The sequence below is a fragment of the Nipponia nippon genome, unplaced genomic scaffold (genome assembly GCF_047370975.1).
Source record: "Nipponia nippon isolate SJK-2023a ecotype South Korea unplaced genomic scaffold, ASM4737097v1 scaffold_4, whole genome shotgun sequence".
Classification (NCBI taxonomy): Eukaryota; Metazoa; Chordata; class Aves; order Pelecaniformes; family Threskiornithidae; genus Nipponia; species Nipponia nippon.
The window spans coordinates 71,722,345-71,745,446 of record NW_028262358.1 but is presented as its reverse complement, the minus strand read 5'-3'; the positions used below and the strand labels follow the sequence as shown (position 1 = coordinate 71,745,446).

Sequence of the window (23,102 nt, the reverse complement as noted above, 5' to 3'; positions counted from 1 at the left end):
ATAAAATGTTATATCAAATATTAACATTTAAATATTAATAAATCAAAGTATAACTTGGATATAAATCAAACAGCAAATATAGAACAGTCATTCTGACAGATGAAAAAGAGATCATGAGTCATCCTCTTGGTAGCCCTGGTGCTTGCTTGAGAGGTGAGAGACCATGTCCAGTCTTGGCCAGAGCTGCTTCAGTACCTCAGTTTTCCCAGCCCTGAAAAAAATATGATGGGGCAAGCTGGTTGCCTGACTGGATCCCCACGACAAGCCAGCCAGCCAGCCTTGGGAGTTCAACACTCACAGCTGTTCCACATCTTAGGCGAGAGCTGCAACCACGGGAATTTGGGTTTCTTTTCTTGGAGCTGTTCATCAGTTGGGAACCAAGGGATGCCTACAGTACTGCAGAAGAGCAATTTCAGCAATTCCAGGAGACTCAGCTGGAATAGGAAAGACTGAGTTTTAACTCTCTAAAATTTGGCTAAGCTGAGGTGAGAGCCCAGGTCCCCACTTCCAGCATTCAGCCTACATAGAGATGGATGTGCACATCTTGAATTTCCTATTTGTTGACACGACTCCCCTGCTTATAAGTTTTACTCGTGCCATGTTGTCCCCCTAGTTACTGGTTAGCCTCTGGTCCTCCTGCAAGTCCTGCCAGGTCTTGAGTGGGGTCAGAGCACAGCTACAAGGTCAGACCCCCAGGAGAGGACATCTCCACTTAGCTTAAGGATTGGGCTTCAGGCATTCGGATTTAGGCTTGAGCCAGGCCCCTGGGCAGCGTGTAAGCAAGTTGGTGTGGCTGCTGTTTCAACAGCTTTGTGCATGTTTATCGACAGAAACTCAAAAGTAAAAAGGACTTGGTGATCATGGAGAGGTGTTTTCATTTTATTTATGGAGGACGTTGATGACCAAAAAGGCTGAGTCAGCTCAGCACCTTGGAGAACCTGGCTTTAAACTCATGTGACAATTTTGGAAAACGCAGACTTAAAAACCGACTTCATGCTAGAAGGCAAAGCAACTTCCTCAGTGTAAACCATGAAGAGGAGTCACTGGGCTAACCTCTAGCATGTTCATCTGCTACTCAGTGGGATGAAATGCTTAACAAAAAGTACTTTTTCACAATTATACAAATTCTATTCTTATCTTCCGGTAGAATTAATCCAGTTGGGTATTACATTAATGAAGATGCCAGACATGCCATAGCTGTATGTCAACACACTGCGAAGCAGCTACAAGGGAGCTGAACGTGCTTAGCCCTGTGTTTGAAATCGGGCCAAGACTGCTCAGGCTGCGAGGGATATGGAGCCACATGAACAGCATCTTGAGTAATTATTAAAATGTTAAAAAATGCTCTTCTCCATCAGTCACTACTGATTGTATGATGCAGTCAATCTGCTGATATTACTAAACAGAATACGTCCAGTATAATTCTTCCACCCAGCAATTTTGCCTAATCATGGGAAAAAAACAGCATGGCTAAGCCACAACATTAAACGCATGAAGCCATGTGATGGCGTAATGCTACGCGTGCGGTCTGATAGTGAGACAAACCAAAAAGTAATTGGAAAGTTTTACTGGACACAGCAAAAGTTTGGCATCGTATTTGTGATAGACCTACATGTGCAAGAAATCCGTTCGTCACGATGGGAGCAGGGCCGTCTGCATGGACCTACAGTTTCCCTCCACATCGGTAAAAAGGGGGCTGCCAAACAAGGGCGCTGTCCTGAGGACAGGAGCTTCCCATAGCCCCCCTGTTTGTCGGCAGATCCCAAATCGGACTTCAGGTATGCATTCATTTGGTTTAATCGGTAGGAATAAAGTTACACGAACGCGGTTGTTCTGATCCGCTCAGCTGTCGGATTAGTCTGAAATGGCCACTGAGCACCCAGAAGCAAACACATCTCTTATCTAAACCCTCTCATACGGGCACAGAGACTATTTCCAGAATATTTGCAGTTGCCATCCAGCCGCAGCTTGGAGAAACAGCACGGTTAACATAGGGCATAGAAATGTTACCAGATGGGTGCTAGAGGTACATGGGATGGAGACGAGCGTGGGAGTCGGGGGTGCTACGGCGGGACCACACGGTGACGGCACACAGCGGCGACGGCGGTACCGGGCGGCCGGCCCCGCAGGTAACGTCGTACCGCCCTGGCTGCAGGCACTGAGGCTTTGGGGGCTCTGTCCCTTCCCAGAGCTGCCAGGGAGAATGAACCTCATCTTCTCTCCACTTACGGAAACATGTGGTTGCCATGGGGGGAATAGGAGAGAGGAGAATCCCTTAGTAGCATAATCCGATTCAAGCGACGTTCGGCTCGCGCTGAAAACAGCTGGCTTTCTGCCCAGAACGGAGAATAAACTTTAGAGGATTTCGAGTGAACGAGCCCCATCTTCAAAAGCATTCCTCTGGTAGAGCAACATGCTCCACTGGATCTTGTCTGAAGACCTCTTAGACTGAGGCTGCTGAGGTGCTCAGAGTAAACCGACATATTAAAAATTAATATTGGCAAAAGGAATGGTTCCTATAAACAGACATTACCGACCTGAAAGCTAGTCATTTAAAAAAAAAAAAAAAAGAAAAGTAATTTCGAGTATTACATCTATCTGATTTCCCTGGGGGACACTCCACAGCTTTGTAACCACACGTCCCCGGTTTTTACGAACGTTCCTCTCACCTTCACGCCTTTGTGTAAGGTTCGTACAAACAGGAATATAGGAAAAGAATCTTTGACAAAAATAAGTAGGGGGAACAATAGAATGGAAAAGGTGAAATTTCAAATTTATTTCACTTACAGGACTTTGCAAAATTATCAGGTAATACGTTTCAGAGGGACGTGATCGATTTAAAAGGTACGTGTATGTTTTATCTCCTCTGAGCCTAATTCAATTTTTAAAATGGAATATCTTACTCTTTAGAATAAGAAATATTAAAACCACGTTCATTCCATCTCTTTTCAGAGCGGCTCCCTGTATCTGAAAGAGACTAACACAATAGTCTGTAACAAGCCTCGCCCAGGCATGAACTCGCAGTGCACCGTCCCTATGAAAAATGTACGGAGCTCTGAACTTCACGGCGGCGGCCGTCTCTCCCGCGGTGCCTTACGGGCCTCTGGCAGCGTAAGAGCAAGGGTGTTGCTCAGACGCATTTTTTATTTACACTTTTTCCGATTCACTCAGACGAGACAGGCCACGCCACGTTTCAGAGGACAAACGCATGGCGGTTCCTAGGAATTAACACCGATGGAGGAGATGCCGCGTTGCCCAGCTGTAGGCAAGAGCCAACTGACTAGCAAAAAAAACCCCCAAACCCAAACTCCCCAAAGGCCACTAAACACCCCAAATCGGTATTTAATGGGGTGAAGGCTGGGGGTAAGCAGCCCGCTGGCCCGGCTCCCCCCTCGCGTACCCAGCGCGGAGCTCGGCGGCCTGCGGGGAGGGAGGCCCGGGGGGGACCCCCGCCCCCGCCCCTCCGGGCAGGGACCGCGGCCCCGGGGGCCCCCGCGGCGGCAGCGGCGGGGCGGGGGGGAGCGGGGGCGCCGCCGCCGCCGGCGCCCCCTGGCGGCCGCCGCCGCCTCCGCCGCGCTCGCCCGGCGGCACCGCGGCGCGCAGGGGCGGCCGGCGCCGCGCAGGGCTGCGAGGGGGCTCCGCCGCCGCCGCCGCGCCGTGACGGGCCGGGCCGGGCCGCGGCGGCAGCCGTGCGCCGGGGGTGCGGGGGGCGGCGGCGAGCGGGGAACAAAGGGGATCGAGGCGGCGCTGCGGCGGCTCCGCCGGGGGGAGGCACCGGCTGGGCGCGGGGAGTGTGGGGAGGAGGAGGAGGGTCGCCAAACTGCTGCCACTTCGTCGACCGTGAGCGGCACTCGCTGGCGGCGGCGGCAGCAGCCCGCCCCTCGCTGCATGGCAGCCCAGTGAGGGAGGAGCGGGCGAGGGTCTGGCGCTGCCCGGAAGCCGAGGGAGCCAGCGCCGGCGGCAGCAGCGCCCGCCGCCCTCCCGCCGGGATGCGCCCCGCTCTCCGCTGAGGCGCAGCCCCGCCGCGATGCTCTCCCCCGAGCGCCACCGCCACCACCGCCACCCGCCGCCGCCGCAGCCGCCGCCGCCGCCGCACCACCCGCCGCAGCCCAGCCATGTCGTGGCCACCATCGAGAACCTGCCGGCGGAGGGCGGCAGCGGCGGCGGCAGGAGCGGCATCTCCGCGCCCTCCTCCAGCGTGCGCCAGAGGATCAGGAAAGTGCTGAACAGGTGAGGACGGGGCATGGACCGGGGCTCCGGCGGCTCGGCGCGGCTCCCCGCCCCGCCGCCGCTCGCCCTGGGGCGCGCAGGTCCCGGGGCCGGCCGTCGGGGGAGCCCCGGCCCGGCCCCCTCGGCGGGGTGGACCGGGGGGCGCGAAGGCTCTGGCTGGGCGGCGGCGGCTCGGCTGGGCTTGGCTGGGCTCGGCTCGGCTGGGCTCGGCTGGGCTCGGCTGGGCGGGCAGCGCCTTTCCCCGCGGAAGCCGCGGGCAGGGGGCGGCGGCGCGGAGCCTCCCCGGGCCCATTGTTGCCTCCCAGGCGGCGGCGTGAGGCGCGGCCCCGGCCCCGCTCCCTCCCCGCCGGGGCCGGGGCCGGGGCCGGGGCCGGGGCCGGTCGCACCTGCGCCGCCCGCGGGGACGCCCCGGCAGCGGTGCCCCGCGGCTTTCCCGGCCCGTCGCGGCCAGGCGGGGGGCGGCGGGGAGCAGGGAGCCGGCACCCCCGCTGCCGCAGCCCGGCCAGCGGCGGAGGCACCGCCGGGAAGTTGGAGCGCCGGGCGAGAGGGGCGGCGGGGAAGGGGAGCCCCCCCCCGACCCCGTCCCGGAGGGGTCCGCAGCAGCGGCCGGGCGCGGCTGGCGCTCCGGGGTGCCGGGTGGCCCCATGTGGGATTTTTGCCCGATTCCCGACCAGCTGGCGTGGTCAGGGAGAAGCGAGCTCTGGCTGCAGGAGCGGGATGCTGGCGAGACGCTGGCTGGTCGGGTCGCCTGTGCGTGCGGCTCAGAACTGTCACTGCAAAGACAGGAAAACTGCAGGGTGCTCGGGGTAAATTATTTCACTGAACGCACAAGAAAACACCGGAGCCATCTTACTTAAGTCCTTTGCGCTCCCCTCTTTGCCGGTTGTTTTTTCTGCGCTGCATTTGATGAGGGCTGAGGTTTTTCCTACAAAGCAGCGCCTATCCAAAGCCTCACCGGTTGCACCGCTCCAGAAGGAGCCCGTGAGCTCCTGCCTGAAGAGCCAGCTGAAGCCGTCGCTTTTGCCTGGTGACTTCTACGCGCTAAGCAGAGCAGTTGCAGCGTTATGAGCGGCAATGGGATGGTGCCTACCAGTGTCGGCCTCCTTGTCCCCGCTTGAGTGTCGGGTATGTGTAATGTGGGTGAGCTACTACGAAAAACATCAGCTCTTCTATCTGGATGTACTAGTTTTGACGATGATGCTCGTTGGCTCTGTCAATCTTTTACACATTAGAAAATCGTCATTGTTACTATCTTTGTTACAAATACCTGAGGGTATTTGATTGCTCACAGATCATTGCTATTATATGCAGTTAATTAACTGTTACCAATTCTGCGAGGATCCTCAAAAGCATCAGTAAGGGAGGAAATATTTATCCTTTGTTATTCGAGCATGAGAAGGATTGAAAAGAAGTTGAAACAAGTAAGAGCTGCTTCAGCTCAAACTCAATTACACGTTTTCTTGTACATACGCATTTGCAACTCTCAGTATAGTAAAATTCAATTCCTCAACCCACCGGTCTGTGTCATCTTAGGTGTCCTGTGCTTGCAAAATCCTGCTCTCCTCCTGCTCGGTCATCCTGAGGTGTGTGTCAGTCCTGCAATAAGACACTAGAGAAAAGAAGTTTCCTTAGGGGCAGCAAGAGATGTATGACGAGGTGGTGAGGGGATCAGGTGCAGAAGCAATAGGTACTCCATCCATCTCAAGGGTGGTAGTAGTGACCTCTGGGCAGCCATCAAATTGACCACAGTCTTCATGGCTAGGAGGTGTTGGATTAATTCATATAGTTCAAGCAGTTACCGTGCGTATGCATATATATGACTCTCAGCCATGGGTAAAGAGCCAAATCAATATTTATTGTTTTGTATGTATGATTGAAATGAGAATATCTAGATTTTTTTTTTTTTAAGGGGGAAAAGGATAGAAATTGGCTCTGGTGACCAAAGTTCAAATCCCTGTTCTGATTCACAAACTTGCATCTAGAAACGTGATCTCCCATTGCCCAGAGGAACACCCTAACGAACAGGAGCCCAGTCACTTTTTCACAAACATCTTCTTTTCCCCTCCTCAAACATGAAACAAGATCCAGATTCTTCCAAATTTATGTGATTTAGGGAGAGGGAGAAGACTTGTTACTGTGGCGTTTTAAGGCAGCCTTTTCTTTGTGTAAGAGACTCCTTAGCCCACCCCAAAGTCTGTATCAAGGGAAATTTTGCCCGCGTTAGGTTTCGTTCAGCTTTACATGGGAACTAAGGTCTCAGCCCGTGTAACGTTGTGGCTTTCATACAATATTTCTGTTGACACAGTGAAATGAATCCTGACACAGTGAAATGAATCCGAACGCAATGTTTATGTTTTCATCTTCTATGGAAACAATAGCATGCAAATGTGTAAGGGAAAGGAAGAAATATGTATGCCATATCCCTAAAGAAGTAGGAGCCCAGAGCAAACCAAGCATTGGCTTCTTCAGTTAATGTTTTTGTACTGGGAAAGGGTAGCACTTTCTCCGTGCTGTCTATACTTTGTGTGCACCGTTCGTTTGAGACCCATTTGTGAAATGTTCCTGATTGACTCACTGAGTTGAGCTCATGTGCTTCTGTTTTCTGCTAGACAAAGTGGGGGCTCCTCAAGCAGATGAACAAAATAAAAAGGCTGACAACAGCTGGGGTTGCCAGAAACCTGCTTGTAGCTGGTAGCATCATAGAATCATAGAGTGGTTTGGGTTGGACGGGACCTTTAAAGGTCATCTAGTCCAAGCCCCCTGCAATAAGCAGGGACACCTTCCACTAGACCAGGTTGCTCAGAGCCCCGTCCAACCTGACCTTGAATGTTTCCAGGGATGGGGCATCTACCACCTCTCTGGGCAACCTGTTCCAGTGTTTCACCACCCTCATCGTAAAAAATTTCTTCCTTATATCTAGTCTGAATCTACCCTTTTTTAGTTTAAAATCATTACCCCTTGTCCTGTTTCAACAGGCCCTACCAAAAAGTCTGTCCCAAGGGAGGGGATAGACTCTGGTATAGTCATAGAGGAAACAAGACAGCAGGAGAATGGAGATGATAGACACTCGCAGAAACTGAGCATCATTTCTCTCTCACTTCATGTGTAGTAGGTTGGTCACCGAGGCACTTGGTGATTCCTGAATTGCCTTCGAAGGCTCCTCTTAAAATTGCTTTACAAGCTATGGAAACTTATTTTAACTTCACCTTCCAACCTCTCCTCCCGTTCACTCAATAGATCCCAAGGTAATAGAGAAACACTGGAACAAATCCCCCAGGGTGTTTGAGAGAGAACATACTGAAAGCAGCGCTGGTTGACTGTAAAATTCTGTTTCAGTGATCACAGGCAACACTGCACTCTGTGAAAAAGTTGGCCATAACAGAAAAGCAAAGTAAAACAGAAAGAAGGGTCAGAATCATGGAGGACTGGAGATAGTCAATGAAATTGTGGGATTTACTGGAATAGTTTGGATATAAATTCTGAGCTGCCAGTGATGGTGAACAGGAGCTGCTGCAACAGGAACAGGATGACTTGGAATTGCTGTTGCATTAAGGGGAAACGTCGTGGTGGTTACATACTGCAAATATGTTCCTGGACCTGTGACTCGCACCTGTGGTCCCTGAATCCCAGCTGCAGGGCCCTGCCTGGCACCTTCCTTGTGACATTTGCTCAGCAGGTGTCCCTGGCTGACCCTGCCCTGCTATAGAGAGAAAGAATAATGTTGGCTGCTTGCTTGCTTGGTTGCTTGGTTGCTTGCTTGCTTCCCCACAAGCCTCTGCGAAGCCAAAATTGGACTCCACCAGCTCTGTCTGCTTGTAGAGGACCACTTAATAAGCAGTGACTCACCTGCTCCCTATTGCCTCCCACCTATAGCGGGAAGCAAGAAAAAAAGGAGAAAATCACGAGGTTTGGAGCTCTGTGGTTCTCCATGCCTCCAGCCCGGCACCTGCGTATTTCAGAGATGCTTGTTGGTGGGTCTGAACTTGCTCTGTCTGGCTATATCCCAGCAGAGTCGTGGCTTGTCTCCCTCCCTTGCACTCCCTGGGTGACCTGAAGGGTCAAGAGCAGAGAATCACCTGCAAAACATTGCTTGTGGCCCCTGAAGCCTTTTGAACTAATTTACAGGTTGATCTCATGTTGGGAAGGCTGGTTATCGCCTCCTGAGAGGAACTGGGCAGAGAATAAACATTGCTGAAACACAGGGGGAGCAGGTTGCCAAATGATCTCTTTGGGGGATTCTTGCAAATTATTTCTCTAAATAAGAGCCACCAAATGAGGTACCTGCTTATACATAGACATAAGCTTTGTAGTCCTAGGAACCAGGACAAGGAGGGAAAATGAAGTTTCCGGAAGAAAAATGAGTTAATATCTTTAGATACTACGACAGAGTTGTTTTACCTAAGTAAATGAGATTATTTCGGGAAATGAAAAATGCCATACCTGCCAATGAACTCAGGTCTCCAAAGTAATATCTAAGGCCCTGCTATTGTTTTGCTTTCCTTGATGAGGACTTTCTTAGAAAGCTGGATGGCACATACATTTTTCTGGGTTTACCCACTTCTATCTTTTAGTACTTTCGTAATGAATACTTGCTATAAGATCTAGCCATGCCTTATCTTGCTGTTTCAAGGATGTCTTCATGTGCTTTTTCTTACTCTCTGTTGCTAAATGGCACTTCGTATTTTTCAGAAGTTTCCTAAAAGATATATCAGAATATTAGAGACATATTCAACTTGATATCAGAAAAGGGAGTAAGAGTAATTTCTCTCCAAGAGCACTCAGTCCTATGCCATCTTTTAAATAGCTTTGTAGTTACGTTCTCTTCACTAGTGAATTGCGAAAGCTTTCTCTGGAGCAGTCTGAGTCTCTCTATTTCTGTGCTCACTTGTTCACTTTATCAGATAAATTTTAGCCCTTGTGCATAAAGGTAGTGCATGGTCTAATTACCACTACCTTTCTTAGGAAAAGGAAGAAAAAATAATGTTGCTAGTAAGTATAATTCATTAAGCTAGGCAGTGATTTATTGAACAAGATTATATGAAGAAAGGCAATTTGGATTCTTCTTGTCAGAAAGCCCAGCTGTTTGGGTACAGTCTGAGTAAAACTTTTGCCTTTTTTTTAGTATGTTACCGGCCCAATTCATCCGTGATAATGGAGTTGAGGAAGAATTTGGCCCACTAGCTGACTAACTTTGAACTGGAACCATGTGTCAAGGCTACTAACTCTTCAGAGATGAGAGCTGTTTAAATGACACTGCAAGTATCAAAACCTATAACCCAATTTTTTTTTTTTTTCTAATAATGCATATCCACATAGTAAATCAGACAGAGGGAGTTTATGTACTAAAAAGAACCTGAAACTGAATAAGAATGAAATTGAGGGAATGTATTTCATTGCCCCAAAGCAATAATGTCTTTTAGTTGACTGATCAGAGAGGCAAACAAACCAAATAATTTATGGCATTTTTCCTTAATGAAAAACAAGTGAAGGATCAAACATATAATTTTTGGAATCCAAAAAAAGAGTGAGTATTCGTAACCTTCAGTTGGTTTGCTTTCATCTTAAAAAAAAAAAAAAGGATTGGCTTCCTGTGGGATTTTTATTCTTAAAAAGTACAAATAGCTTCTCAAAAGTCCACCTAGAATAACAGTGACTGTAGAAGAATGAGTCTGAGCCCAATTCAGATAGCTGTAGCTCTCCTTTTAGGTAAAAATATTTATACCATTCTGAAGTAATTCAAAGAAAATCAGTTCAGAGCATAGATAAAGCAACTAGGTTGGCTTTCTTGTACCTGTTAGTATTGTTCTTTTTGGTTGGGGAAGTAGGAAGGTCATATCTGCCCGTAGGAAAGCATCCTGGCAGAGGATATAGAAATCGACTGATGAAAAATTGTCCACCGTTTCCTTTTCTCAGTAGTTTACTTGCAATTGCCATTTTGAAAGCAAGTGACCTCTGTGAATTAGCTACATTCCCAATAATTTGGGTGCACAAGGGAAATACCTGTAAAACAGGAGAAAAAGACGCCCTTCCCCTTCCCCTCCGAACAACTTATTCCAGTGAATGCACGCTTACTGGCATGCCATAGTACACTTAAAATGCTTTGATTTAGGAGTGAAGGTGAGCTAAAGTACATAAAGCTTCCACGTTGCTGCCGTAGCAGGTTCTGGAAGCCTGTCCAAGTGTGGTTCCAAACTGTCTGAGCGTGGTTTCCTAACAGGTGTCGGAGTCAGTGTCGGAAAGCTTTGTGCCCCTTGCTTTGCTTTTGCTCCTGAGAATTTGCACCTTAGGAGACAGAAGCCTTGCTGGTCCTACTCTGAAATAGCAATTGTTTGGAGAGATTTGATAGGGTAAGTGCGCTGTAATCTAAACCCGACAGCCCACATACTGACTGGGAAAAGACTTTCCCTGGGAAGGGCAATTTGGCAAGGCGAAATATGTGGGTGTCTTCTGTCTACCTATGACATTCAGAAGGCCGGTACTTACTGGGTGCCTGTCCGTAAGTGGGAATTTTTGACACTGGCTGCGCGGTGGGCTTTGGGAAGGGGTTACTGCCTCTTGAACTAGGGGGGTTTCAAAGGAGCAGCGCTGTAAATGGCTCCATAGAGAAAGCTGGAGGAATGGACAGAGTGGCTCTTATGGGATGGACAGAGCAGCTTTAATGTGCTTATGAGGGGAAGGCCAGATGCCAGCAGCAATCAGAAGGGCTCTTTGTGGCTCTGTCTCTTTGGAGATGGCTGGAGTCTCTGTCCTTATCGCGGTTGTTTCTGCAGGCTGAGGGAAACACTGGGGCTATTAGTGAGGTGTTCCCTTCCTTTAAGCCAGCAGATAGCCTTACAGATCAGCACTTGAATACTGATTAGGGCTAATTACCAGGAAAGCTTAGGAAAAAGAACTTGCTGAAGAAGCTTGACTTTAAGAAACTGCAAAAAATTGCCCCCCAAACCCAACAACAGCAGAAAACTCATGCTCAAAGGCTTGTGAGCTGAGCTGAACTCATCTGACATCACCTGTTGCAAGACAGCTGTATGGGGACTCATAAATTGCTACGACTGTAAAGTGTGTAAGTATTGGTGGTTGTGAAATTCATGTTGTGAACCGCCTAATCTACCTGTCTCTGCTTATTTATGTCTGTCATCTGTCTCTCTGGGATTTTTACTGAAAACACGCCAGTTTTGAAGCTTGTCTTTCAGCTTTCTGTGACTTGGTTTCTCTCGTGATTTAAGAAAGCATTTCTTCAATACGTATTCACTCTCAGTCATTTTTCTCAGGGAGACCAAATGATTGAGGTAGCGGGTTTGACTCCCATGCATCACATTCTCCTCGGTACAGCTGCAACTAAAGAGCAAGAGATCGAGGAGGGAGCATCCCCGCAGCCCGGCCGTGCTCAGCGAGAGCACCTGGGTGGCAATACTGTGCCGTACTTCTGCAGGGAGCGTGCCTGCTTTTTGGGATATGCCATGGTACGCGGTGCTAGCCAAATAATTTCCTAGATGGCGTGGATGACCCTTGATCTCACCAGAAAGGTCTGTCCACAAATGACGCCATGTTGGCACCACTGTAAAAAATAGTGACATTAAGCCAGCCTTCTGTTTGTACCCGATACAGTTATTTTGGCCCTTAATTTCAGTTTCCCCTTGGTGTGGTGGTCAGTTGCTTCCTTACACTGCCCTTTCCCGTAGCGATGCGGGAGGCCACGCTCCACCTTCAGATAGGTCTCACCTGTGGCTGCGGGTAGGAACTTGGGAACTGGATAGCGAATCTTCTCTTTTGCTATAACTTTTTTTCCTGTCAGAAAATGTAGATGAGTCAAAACCTTGGCAAGAAGGATTGGATTTTCTCAAGACTGCATGTTCAGCAAGGTTTCTTATGTCCAGACTAGATTTTTTTGGATGGAGAGCGAGTAAGACTTCATGGTAATGTGGTGATGGGAGTACTTATGTAGGAGACCAGGTTTAACTCTGCTTTGCTGCATCCCTGAGGGCTGCTGTGAACACATGGGCTGTGGGGTTCTCTTGGGATGAAGTACCTCAAAAGGTCGTGGTTTTGTCCTAATGCAAAATGGGAGAAATTTTGAAAACTAAAAGTTTGGAACTAGAAGATGCTTTTTTGCCCAGCTCATCTCCCAAGGCATTTCAGGCTTCAAGGTGTTCATTTACGAAAGCGCACTATGCTTGAAACAGATTGCTGCATCTCTAATACAGATAAATGAGGTAATTTATGTCCAGTAGCAAGACCATAATTATTACCTCCCAAGCTCCAGTGTTAATTGCAACCTGTAAGCCAGTATTAGCTGATGATGGAACGAAAACAAAATTTGAAACATTTATAGTGATGGCCATTAGTTTACTTAGCCCTCTCTGGTGTTCATTTGTCAAAGAAACCATTGTGCGTGTGTCCAGAAGCCTGCTTCACTGTCTTTTGTTGGGCTGCATTGATTTTAAAATGGTGCTGTCTTCTGTGCCACATTCGTTCTCATTACTTTTCTCATCTGTCGAGTGTTTTGATGTGACCTGACTTTTTCTGGTTTTCATTTGGTAGAAATGGAAAATGAGTTAGGAGGGGACAAAGTGTTTCTCCCCATTTGGTGAAATGGAGAGGAAGCCACCAGCAGGATGGGAGAGAGATACCAGAGTCTGTTCCTGCTCTGATACCTCTTCATCAAACTCATTGAAGAGGAAGAGAGCTCTGCAGCTCCACTCCTGGATCTCTTCAGCCTAATAACTAAAATCCTGATCCGTAATGTAGCCTTGGGGCTGCCAGCTCAGACCTTTTCAGTGGAAGGGGGAGTTTGAGGGGGATGAGCTGAATGAGAGTGGTGGCTACAAGGCAGAAGGGGAGGACTTCTCTCTGCCTTTTTTTGAAGAGAGGAGGTAGATGTCTAATTCTTCAAGACTGTTAATCGCAGGCAGGGGAGGCCTGAAGTGAGTCACTGACAGGTAGGAGCCTAATGCTCCAAGGGGGGTAAGGCATAAGCTGTACCTATCCTATGCTTTCTGGTTTTTACCAAGATTTGGATCTTTGTCTACCCAGGTGCCTCTGTGGCTATCCCAGGGTGCAATATTCTCCTGCATGGATCTTTGCTTTTTTTCCCCCTATGATGATGAGACAAATGCTGGAAAATACTTCATAAAATTAAATGAATTACCTTCTGATTGTTCTAAACCCAGATATTTTACGGACTTTGAATAGCTCAGTGTTTTCAGTGGCTTCTGCAACCTGATTTGGGCCATTTACCTTCTGAAAGCTCTTCTTACTAGAAGCTGAGCACCGTAATGAAACAGAGCAAGTGTTTCTTTCCTGTTGCTCCCCTCCTTTTCTCTCTCTGCTGCTGCTACAGACATGAAATGCTTTTGATTATGGTTTTTTAACTCCCTGCTGCCAGTATATTGAGGTCTGTAGGGACTGTCCTTGGTAGATTGAAATGTGGAAGGAGAGCAAATAGCAAGTATGTTGGGAAGAGTTGGGCAGGGAGCTGGAAAATATTTTAATGGGTATGGGATTTGATACTTGAAGGAAATAAAACTTTAATATTGTAGATATAATTTTCATCAGGCTGGGTATGAGGATAAAGTATCGTCAGGCAGAAAAAATTTCGAAGCTTCATCTAACATGGTGGGGAAAGAGCCAGCACCCAAACACGTGTAATGGGTCAGACTGAAGTGCCTCCTTTTCTTGCATGACCTACCTGATATGCACAAGTAACTTCCATTCAGATTTTGGATACCTGTTGGGTGCCTGGTGTGCTGAGGGGGACGCTTTGTAGAAAAACAACTGTTTTTCTGGAATTTAGAGATGACCAATTTGCAGAAGTGTGGTCTAGTTCCTCCCAGAGCGGACAACAGGTGTGCATAGCCCTGGAGACCTTATTCTGTTGCCTCCTCTTCAGGTTCTTCTACCAAAGCTGCTTTGCTCACTCACCAGCATTTTTTTGACAGTGTTTTTTCAGGTCCTGTTTGCAGCAGGGAGAATCATGCCTTTGAAGAGATTCAGTAGACCCTAGGACATTTGGAGGACTTAATCTAGAAGCACAGGGGCAAGGTGGTATGATGGCTGTAGTACCTGTATGAAGGCACCACTTACCTTTCCAGGTTTTCTCTCATTTAAACAAAAAGGTGACATCTTTTCAGAACAACCGTTCAGTAGCAGAATGCTCTCAAGGAGTGAGGCAGAGTGGTCAGGGTGAGAGGCAGTGCCATGCGGTGGTTGGAGGATTGCCCAAAGTGGAAGAGTTATGTTGCATCTATATTAACCAAGCAAAATCTGTGGCATTCAGAATTTCTCTTGCTCTAAAGAGGTTACCTTAGTTTAAGGCACCAAATAATTCCCTAGTAATTCACTTGAAAAAAGGGCTTTGTGTCTGTGTAAACATGCAAGATCTTTTAAGATGAACTACAAAAGTTACCTGAATTTAACATCCTGTTATAAATAAATAAATAAATAAATAAATAAATAAATAAATAAATAAATTCTGACACATTCTAACTCGTAGAAGAATTTCTGTTAAATTTGATGTCTGAAATTGTTCATACGTATTGATTTGGTATTGATTACTGTGTTAATGGAACTTATTATTACTCGGCTAGATTAATTTATTAGATTTATTCCTACACTTTTACAACCTATAGATGTATTGAGACATGAGCCTGCAGAATCAATAGCAATTTCTTTTCTCATTTATGAATGGTCTTACTAACATCCAAAATACTGTTACACTTGAGAGTATTTAGCTGCAATTTATTTTGAAGCATACACTCTGCCAATTTTAAATTTGTCTTTCTTCTTTGTCCTTTAATGATTTTTTTTCCCATGTATGTGGGTTCTGTTTTAGCAAAATACCATGCATCAGGCATCAAACGGGTCATGACCATACTCTAGTTGTTGAGATTAGTCAGCAGCTTAGGTGTTTGCAAGATTAGGGCTCTGAGGCCAGACCTAATCTTTGAGGTGCATTTTGGCTGCCGTTCTGCATGGCAGGCCCAAAGCAGGAGAGGGAACAAAGGTACAACTGTAACTTACAACTAAGTTGCCTGCCAAATGTAGGATATTTGCGTGTTTTTCTTTGAGCAGCAGCCATGCGTGCGTTTATCTTTCAGAAGCAGCGGTGTTTATCTGCGGAGCAGTAGCAAAGACCAGCCGAAGTGGGTAACTGATGTGGGGCTTGTTGGCTTGCTTCCAGAGCACGAGCATCAGATGGGACCTGCTGAAGGCTCCTGGTGGGAAGTGAGGGAGGCGGGGGCCGGAGCGAGTACAGGGGAGGAAAGCTACTCGGTCACCTCTGCCCACGCTGCTAGTTCAAGACTGGTAGACAGCACTGATGGTAGGGGAGATCAGTCTTCAGGCAGTCCTAACACAGGCATTTCTGTTCCCATCGCAGCAGCAGTGGTGCTTGGAGATACCATCCTTCCTTCCTTTGGATGGAGCAGAAATATTCTGTAATTCTTGGGAAGAGAATTACAGAGACCGGTTGACCTCAGCCCAGCCTTTAAATCCAGTCCAAAGCAGCTCACCAGATGTTTCTGTAGAGAAATCTCCAGCAGCTGCAAGTGCACAGAGATAATGTTTCATCCAGTGGTCTGTAAGGTGAAGCTCCTTAAAACTAACTCTTCTCCAGCCAGCTTTTCTTTGTTGTTTTCTAGTAAAAGTTGCTGTATCCACTCAGTATACTGCTCATCTCGCCACTTTTTGGTATGGACTTAGTGTTGCTACTGTAGCTGCCGCTTGTGCACCACTGCAGTTGCTGGGTATTAAGAGCTCAAGACTGATAACCAAACAACAGCGTGCGCAAAAAGACCAGTCAGCTGACAAAGGGAAATTGAGGAGAAAAAACCACCCCCAAAACCACGATACATAAGTATGATGCAGAAGTAGCCATCAGAGTTAGAAAGATGGGGAGATGCCCTGCGAATACTGCCTGTGTGATTCAGTTGCGGGGTTTGGGACCAAAGCCAGAGCGTGATGATTTCTGTCAACTTGACTGTGCTTGACCAAGTTACAGGAGAGCTGGTGGACAAAAAGCAGCTCGACCACCAACCCGTTGCAATGCAGGGCAGGGAGGGGTGGGCTTTTGCCTGCGTTGTTTTCAGGAGAAGCGTGTATTGCAGCTGCAGACGAAGGGAACTCATCTGTTGCTGCAGTGAGAGGCTCAGGAGAAAGTTACATACAGTAGCGCCTGATTTACAGTCCAGGATTGGACACCAATTGGTTTTTTGGCCTTGGGCAAATCTCTCAACCTCCCTGGGTCTGGTTCAGCACCTGTAAAATGGGGGTAATTAAACTTAACTACCTGGAAGAGTTGTTGATTAGTTAATGCTTGTAAAATGCTATACAGTGCTATAAAATACAGTGTAGTACTCAGAAGCATCTGGTCTGTGGTTACTGTAGTGCTTCTCTGCAACTTTATGGGCAAACGTTTGCCAAGAAACAAAATGACTAATGTGCGCAGTACGTGTGGGGTTTGAGAGACAAGGGGGTGGCATCTTTTCAAAGGTGTCTAACTTTCCTGAGGTACCTACTGTTGGAATATGAGGGGAGGTTTCCCGAGAGAACCAGCAGTGGTCTGGCACTGACACCGGTGTTGGATGAGCCTGGGACCGCAGACGGGAGGCTCTGGCAGATGGCAGAAAGGCTCCTTGCTCCGCTCCCAGCTGCTCGTTCTTACTCTTGCCCCTGTCCCCAGCCTCTTCCCGCTTTGTTGTGCTGGTGGAGCTGTTTGCGCGGTGGCATGGAGAGCCAGATTGGTGGCACGGAGAGCCAGGCTGGTGGCTTGATCCAGATGGGAAAAAAAATGGAAAAAAGTTTCTATTGTTGTTGGTTTGTTTTTCTGGATGTATCCTTTCTCCAGGGTAGTTTATCATGTGGCTACAAACATATGGACTAGCACGGTGAAGAAGCTGGTACAGGAGTGAGAACAAGTGTCTGGAGAGAAAGCGGGGCTGGGGTTGCTGAAGCTCTTCTGACACTGAAGGTGTTGCCACAAACCATGTTACCCAAACACAGAAGATGTTGCCGTCACAGGAGTTGAAGGTGTGACAGGAGTTAGTGAGCTAACCCTATTTCCTGCCTCGTAAGACAGGTGACACTGATTTCTTTGGAGGCATGTGTATGACAGCGTAAGAGAGATTATTTGGTGAAGAGCTGATCCTGGCTGAAGCTCATCACGCTGCGTGTGAAACTCCGCTAACAAGGGGGAAGGAGCTGAAGATGTGCTGGAGATGAGCCTGCAATAATTTCTGAGATTTGCGTCTTGACACTATTATTTGGGATACTTACGATGTGAATATATGGCACTATGTGAACAATGCACATGCACACGCATGTATTGATTTGGTTTAATAGGAGACTGTAAAAAAAAAAAAAAAAAGGTAGCGATACGGGGAGGAAACCATTTCCTAATCAGCCACTCCTGAATTAATGCCTAGAAGTTGTTAGGAGAGGGTAGTGGGTTACCAGATGCGCAGATTCACCCTCTCAGCCATTCACAGAACTAGCTGAGATAAACGTGAGCTAAGGCTGAGGAATGAGGTTGTTATTAAGTCACAGTTTCACAAACTGCCAAAAGGAGGTCTCACTTCTGTCTCTTCCCTGCTCGTGGCCAGATTTTTCCTTCTGTTCTGTTTTGCCAGATCTGGTTCTTGTCACATCTCATAGTCAGCTCACTAAAATAGCAGAGAATTGACCTGGCTGAAAAAGGTTGTTGTTTCTGGGTCTTTGGCTAACGTTTGATTAGACTAGCACCTGGACTGGTGAAAGGAGGGAGCCTGTGAGCAGGAGAACTGGGAGGAGCAGGGGCGGAGGACATGGGGAAAATAGGGATTGGAGATAAAAGAAACTGGAAAGAAGGAAAGGAAAGTATCTCTTTCTATGGTGACAAGCTTTTTATTTGGCTTATCTTTATTGTAATACCGTGCCTGAGCTAACTGCTTGTTGCCAGGGTCCTTAGCTTCCTGCTGCCTATGCTGTCCTGCCTTCCCTTGTTACAAACCCTAGTGCTGATGTTCCCGAGAAGAGTGGTGATGACCCCAGGTGAGGCCTGGTGGGTATCAACAGTTGGTAAACAGCTGTAGCCAATTCCTCACTCACATGGGGGGAAGTGATGTGATTGCAGCCAGAGAGGAAAAAGAAGGTGGCCTGGCAGCTGGTAGCAGCAGTCTGGATGGAGCTGGGGGAAAAATATGTCTTGTTAGGACTGTAAGTACTTGTGTGCTGTGATGGTGGAGGTGTGATGCAACTCTAAATGGACAACAGTCCTCCTTGTTATACCTTTTATTTATTTATTTTTAGGCAGGGCTGAGTTCAGTGAGGATAGGCATTTGTGTAAAACCTTAACATCAGCATACTATGTGTTTCCCCGTAGCTAGAAGATGGAACGGGAGCCTTATCCCTGATATTGTTTTTTCACGGTAACTGAAATAGAGGTGCATGTTCAGTAGATCTAAAATCATTATATCTGGTTTGTGGCAGTGCCACTGTGGGCTTTATGACTCATTTCTGCCTCTCTGGCAATGTGTGCAGTACCTTCTCTGCTGCTGCTGATTAAAAAAATAGCAATTGATCTGTGGCTGCGGAACTGGTTCGTCCTACTTTCTGTGATGGCATGCACTGTATTGCAGCCTTCCTGTATACTGTGCTCTGTGAATAGCTGTTTTTATTTGGCTGATGTGACCTTAGAGACCTATTGACACTCCCTGGCCTCACTTTTTCTCTTCTGTTTCTCCCTAGAGCTGGCAGCCATGTGCTTTCTTTCCCAAAAGCCATGCCTTTGAGGGAGCACTCTGATCAGCAATCCTATGGCTTCAGTTACCGAAAGAATTTCTTAAGAGCAAGCATCCACCACTTTGATCACCTTGGGAATAGCCCCAGCAGAGCTCCTTCTGGGTAGGCAGATTGCACTGACATAGAAAAACAGTTTTCTGGGAGTGTTTCTTTGTTAGTTCTGCTTCCTGACCTGATCCTGTATCCTCCTAGTGTGCCGTTACACAGTCACTTGCCAGCACTGTTGTGGAAAGGTGCTGCACAGTCCATCTATATTGCTTCACAACACCTTTTCCTCTTCTGCAGCAGGTAAAGCTGTTGGATTTGGAGCACCAAAAGCACAGGCAGACAGAGATGAGGAGGAAAACAGGTGTTGTAGAAGACAATAAGCATAAAACAGTATACAGTTTGTGAAGATGAATAAGGGATTAACAAATCCAGATGGAGAACATCTCCCATTGTTCAGTTCTTCATTGTGATCCTATTGAGAAAAGATGGAAGTGATAATAGAAATTCCAGATCAGGGCCTAAAGCCTCTTTGGGTTGTGATTTTTCTCTTTTAAAAAAAAAAAAAAAAAAAAAAAAATTAGGATATTGCAGTTTATCCAGCTTTTAGCAAGTATGAGGTTGTGCTTGAGTTTCTTGGCCAGTTGTTTTTATGAGTGGTGGTGGATGACCACTTTCTGATCCCTGAAGTGGAATTTTGGTAGGTTTTACTTTGTGGTTCAGGTCAGAGATCTGTGTTTCTGTCCATACAAAGAACTGAATGTGTCATTGCTTACAAATCTGGGTGTTAACATCAGTATTTTTTTTGGTGACAGTATTGACAGCAAGTTTGGCCGTGGAACAGCTGTGGTGTTTTCCTTTCTTTTTGGTTTATGCCCTAATGCAGGAATTTCTCTGGTTCTTCTTTCCCCTTTATCCCCTGGATTACTGTCCAACACAAACTCGGATTGTTTGCTGGGGCTGGTCTTGTTCTGGGGAAGCTGAAACCATTAGTATTGCTGCACTCCTGCTCTTTTTACAAGCTGTTAAAGCTTTTACTTAAATACAATCCAGGTTGGTATCTGATTGATAGGAAAAAAAAACCCAAACCCAAAAAACTACCCAGCCTCCTAAACAATAATCCCACATGTCCCATGGGCAAGTCGAGCAATTGTGTTCAGACTGGGAAGGTCTCTTTTAGTAGGAGTACAGGCCCTGTTGATTTTTAAGAAAAAACCAAAAAAGAACCCGACAGTGCTACAGGGTAATACACAGCAGTTCATGGTTTGATACCAAAATGAGTGAGCAGGAAGCCAGGGAAGAAGCTTCCAGGTAAATTCTGACGGTGTTTGAATCCTAGTTCTTGGAAATGGAGAGATGCAACGTAGCAAAAATCTCTGTCTCATTTTGTCTCTCTGTGTCTAAGTGTGCTTCTGTGGCATAGAAATAAATTGTCAGGGAGGGAGGAAGGACCTGTTTCTTTGCCTTTTGGGTGTTCCTAATGATTATAGCTCTGCTCTGATTTCAGGTAGGCAGAGATTGCTATGTGGCTTGCAATGAACTAGCTTGTACATGTGGATATAGCATTAACGCATTGGCTGTTCTTATAAATGCAGTGATGGTGATGTATTGGAAGAGGGAGGGACATCTCTTTTTTTATGAAAGACCCATGAAATGAGTGAAGAAAATACAATAGCAGCAAAGGAAAAAGTGGTACATCAGTTCTTAAGATGAATTCCTACCTGCATCCCAAAATACATGGTACCCCAGTTTTGTTTTCCCTTCACGTCCAACACGTGCCCTTTCCTCCTTCTCCCGCTACATGCAGGCGCCCTCCAAAGCCACAGCAGCACCAGAGTTGCAGGATTGCCTGTAAAGAAAAGCGGAGTACGGGCAGAGTCCCCCATCCCCAGTGAAGAGGGTCTATTATAAAGGATTAATTGCGCCCTAACAATGCGGCCCCTGGAGGAGCCCGGTACCCTTTTGAGATGCGTGTGTGGCTAAGAGGGCACACTGCAGTCCCTGTATCCCAGCCCGAGTGTGTGTGGTGTGATGCCCTGGTTGCCATGGCGATTAATCGCTGCTTCTAAGGGCTGGTGCCGACTACAAATCCCTGTAAATTGCCCAGAACACTAGTTAAAGCTGCTCTTTAGGCACCTTTCTGTTTGATTTTACCCCAAAAGATGGGATGGAGGGTTTTTTTTCTTCCTACCTGTGAAAAAAGCCAGAATTACTCGGTATATGCTGTTGGACTGGCTTTCACCTTCCTTGGCTCGCTGAGACCCAGGGAACTTTGGTGAAGAACAACTGCAAAATAGACGGGGATGTGGTGGCTTCCAGCTCTGTGCACGTAACCTTCCTGTAACCAGCAGATTGTGCGTGCCTGGGAAACGTAACAAGCGTAGTCTTTGAGAGGTGTGTGTGGATTTTTTTTTTATTATCAGAAGGTTTACACCAGACAATTAATGTGTACGTGTTTGGCTTTTCTTTGTGCTGTAAAAATAACAACTGGGAATTACTCTGCTGCTTCTATCAATTTGTGTCACCATGATGGAAATGAAAACCAGCTACAGCAAGTCTGTACTCTCTATTTGTCTGTTTGCATAAGTAATGGGAGAGAAATAGGAGATGTTTACTGTATCATTATTCCAGAAACCTGAACAGTGGTGAACACAAATTCTTCTTAGAAGTCTTCCTGTAGGTTAAAGCCCTGTTCATTTGAAAGGCAGTCTTAATTTCCTCGGTACTTTATTAGAACGGTTGGAAAATCTGTCCAGAAGTTTGAGAAATTCTTTTTTCCTTGGAGTCATTAAAGTCTCTGTTACCTTTAATATTGCTTCTCAGGAAAAAAAACCCCACCAAAAACAAACCCCATGAAGGGAAACAAGTTTAAAGGGATGAGTTATCAAATGCACAATATTGTCTCTTAGCCTTAAACAGAGTGATAGGTACGATACACCACAGTCTCTTTTTTTTTTTTTTTAATGAATGTCACCTTGATAGATACACATTCATATACACAACGTGTGTGCGGAAACTTGCAATGACTTTTACTGGAGATAGCGGGTAAGGTGTTGGCATTCTTTGCTATGCCAGATCAGAGTCAAATGTTGTCATAAAACAGGTTAGATAACTTTGATTATCAGTAACATTAACAACTGCGCACACTCAGTGAATGCTCTATATCCTGGTTTGGGGTGATTAGTTTAGTTCTGCTATTCACAGACACAGGAATATACAATTCACAGCGCTATAGGAACATAATACTGGCTTGCTCTATTTTTGCTATTTCAATACTTGAGGAGCATCGGGTACTTCCTATTGCTGATAATTAAACTGTGGCTGAAGAAATAGTCCTGTTTCATCTAGTGTATGGCAAATCAGTATGATCTTTCAGGACCACTCAAACTGGAGGAGTTAGAGGAGAAGTAATCAAAATAGACCCAACCCACAACGTATGGCTTTGCTGCCATTACCTCTCCCTGTTACCAAAGACTTTTAAACTGGAAGCGTGCCAGATTGCTGTTCAAGGACTGCAGGCTAAGGTCTCGTTTATTTAGTTTGTATCCCCCAGGATCAGCTTTCCTGTCTGGAAGAATAAGAACCAGTTAAATAAAGAGCATTCTCCTCTCTTCCTTCCTTCCTTTTCACGGAGCCTGTGGAAATCCCTTTCCCAGGTCTGCATTGTTCCTGGTCAGCAGAGGCTCGTGAAAAGCCCCGAGGCAGATGGCATTTTTGGGGTAGTACCTGTTCTCCTTGCTAACAGTCCTGGAGGTACTAGCCAGAGACGGTGACACCCTCTGGCCTTGCCTTGCATTTGACAGTCAGAGCCCAGTCTCGGCATCTGGGTTGAGAGGGCTTGCAGGGGATGGGAGTGGGTTTCAGTTCCTGACGTACTTGTAGCAGCTCTTCATCCAGGATGATGCTGGTGATCCAGCAGAACAAGGATTTGAACTTGGGTATGCTCACATCCGTGCTGCTGCCAGAACTATCAGCCTCTTGCCCCGTTCTTCCCAAGAAACTTTGTTGAAGCCAGTATTTTTTTTTTCCAATATGAGTTTTTTTTCCCCATCCCTTAATACAATATAATACTATGATGGTATTTTTGCTTCACTGAAAATATTCCAGGCAGCCCT

The 23,102-nt window shown here is 46.9% G+C and overlaps 1 protein-coding gene across 4 annotated transcripts in view; it reads left to right on the top strand.

Annotated features, from left to right (window-relative positions):
• The first annotated feature begins 3,683 nt into the window (after positions 1 to 3,683).
• The window catches only part of SLC35F1 (solute carrier family 35 member F1), a 251,455-nt gene continuing 232,036 nt past the window's right edge, over positions 3,684 to 23,102 (top strand). For 2 of the 4 annotated variants that reach the window (XM_087777055.1, XM_087777053.1), the window contains exon 1: positions 3,684 to 4,230. In XM_087777055.1, the coding sequence (XP_087633181.1) occupies positions 4,028 to 4,230 (203 nt within the window). In that variant the 5' untranslated portion in view covers positions 3,684 to 4,027. Of the gene's footprint in view, positions 4,231 to 18,349; positions 18,418 to 18,948; positions 19,105 to 23,102 lie in introns of those variants that run through there. The other 2 variants (XM_087777054.1, XM_087777056.1) reach the window with 2 other exon arrangements.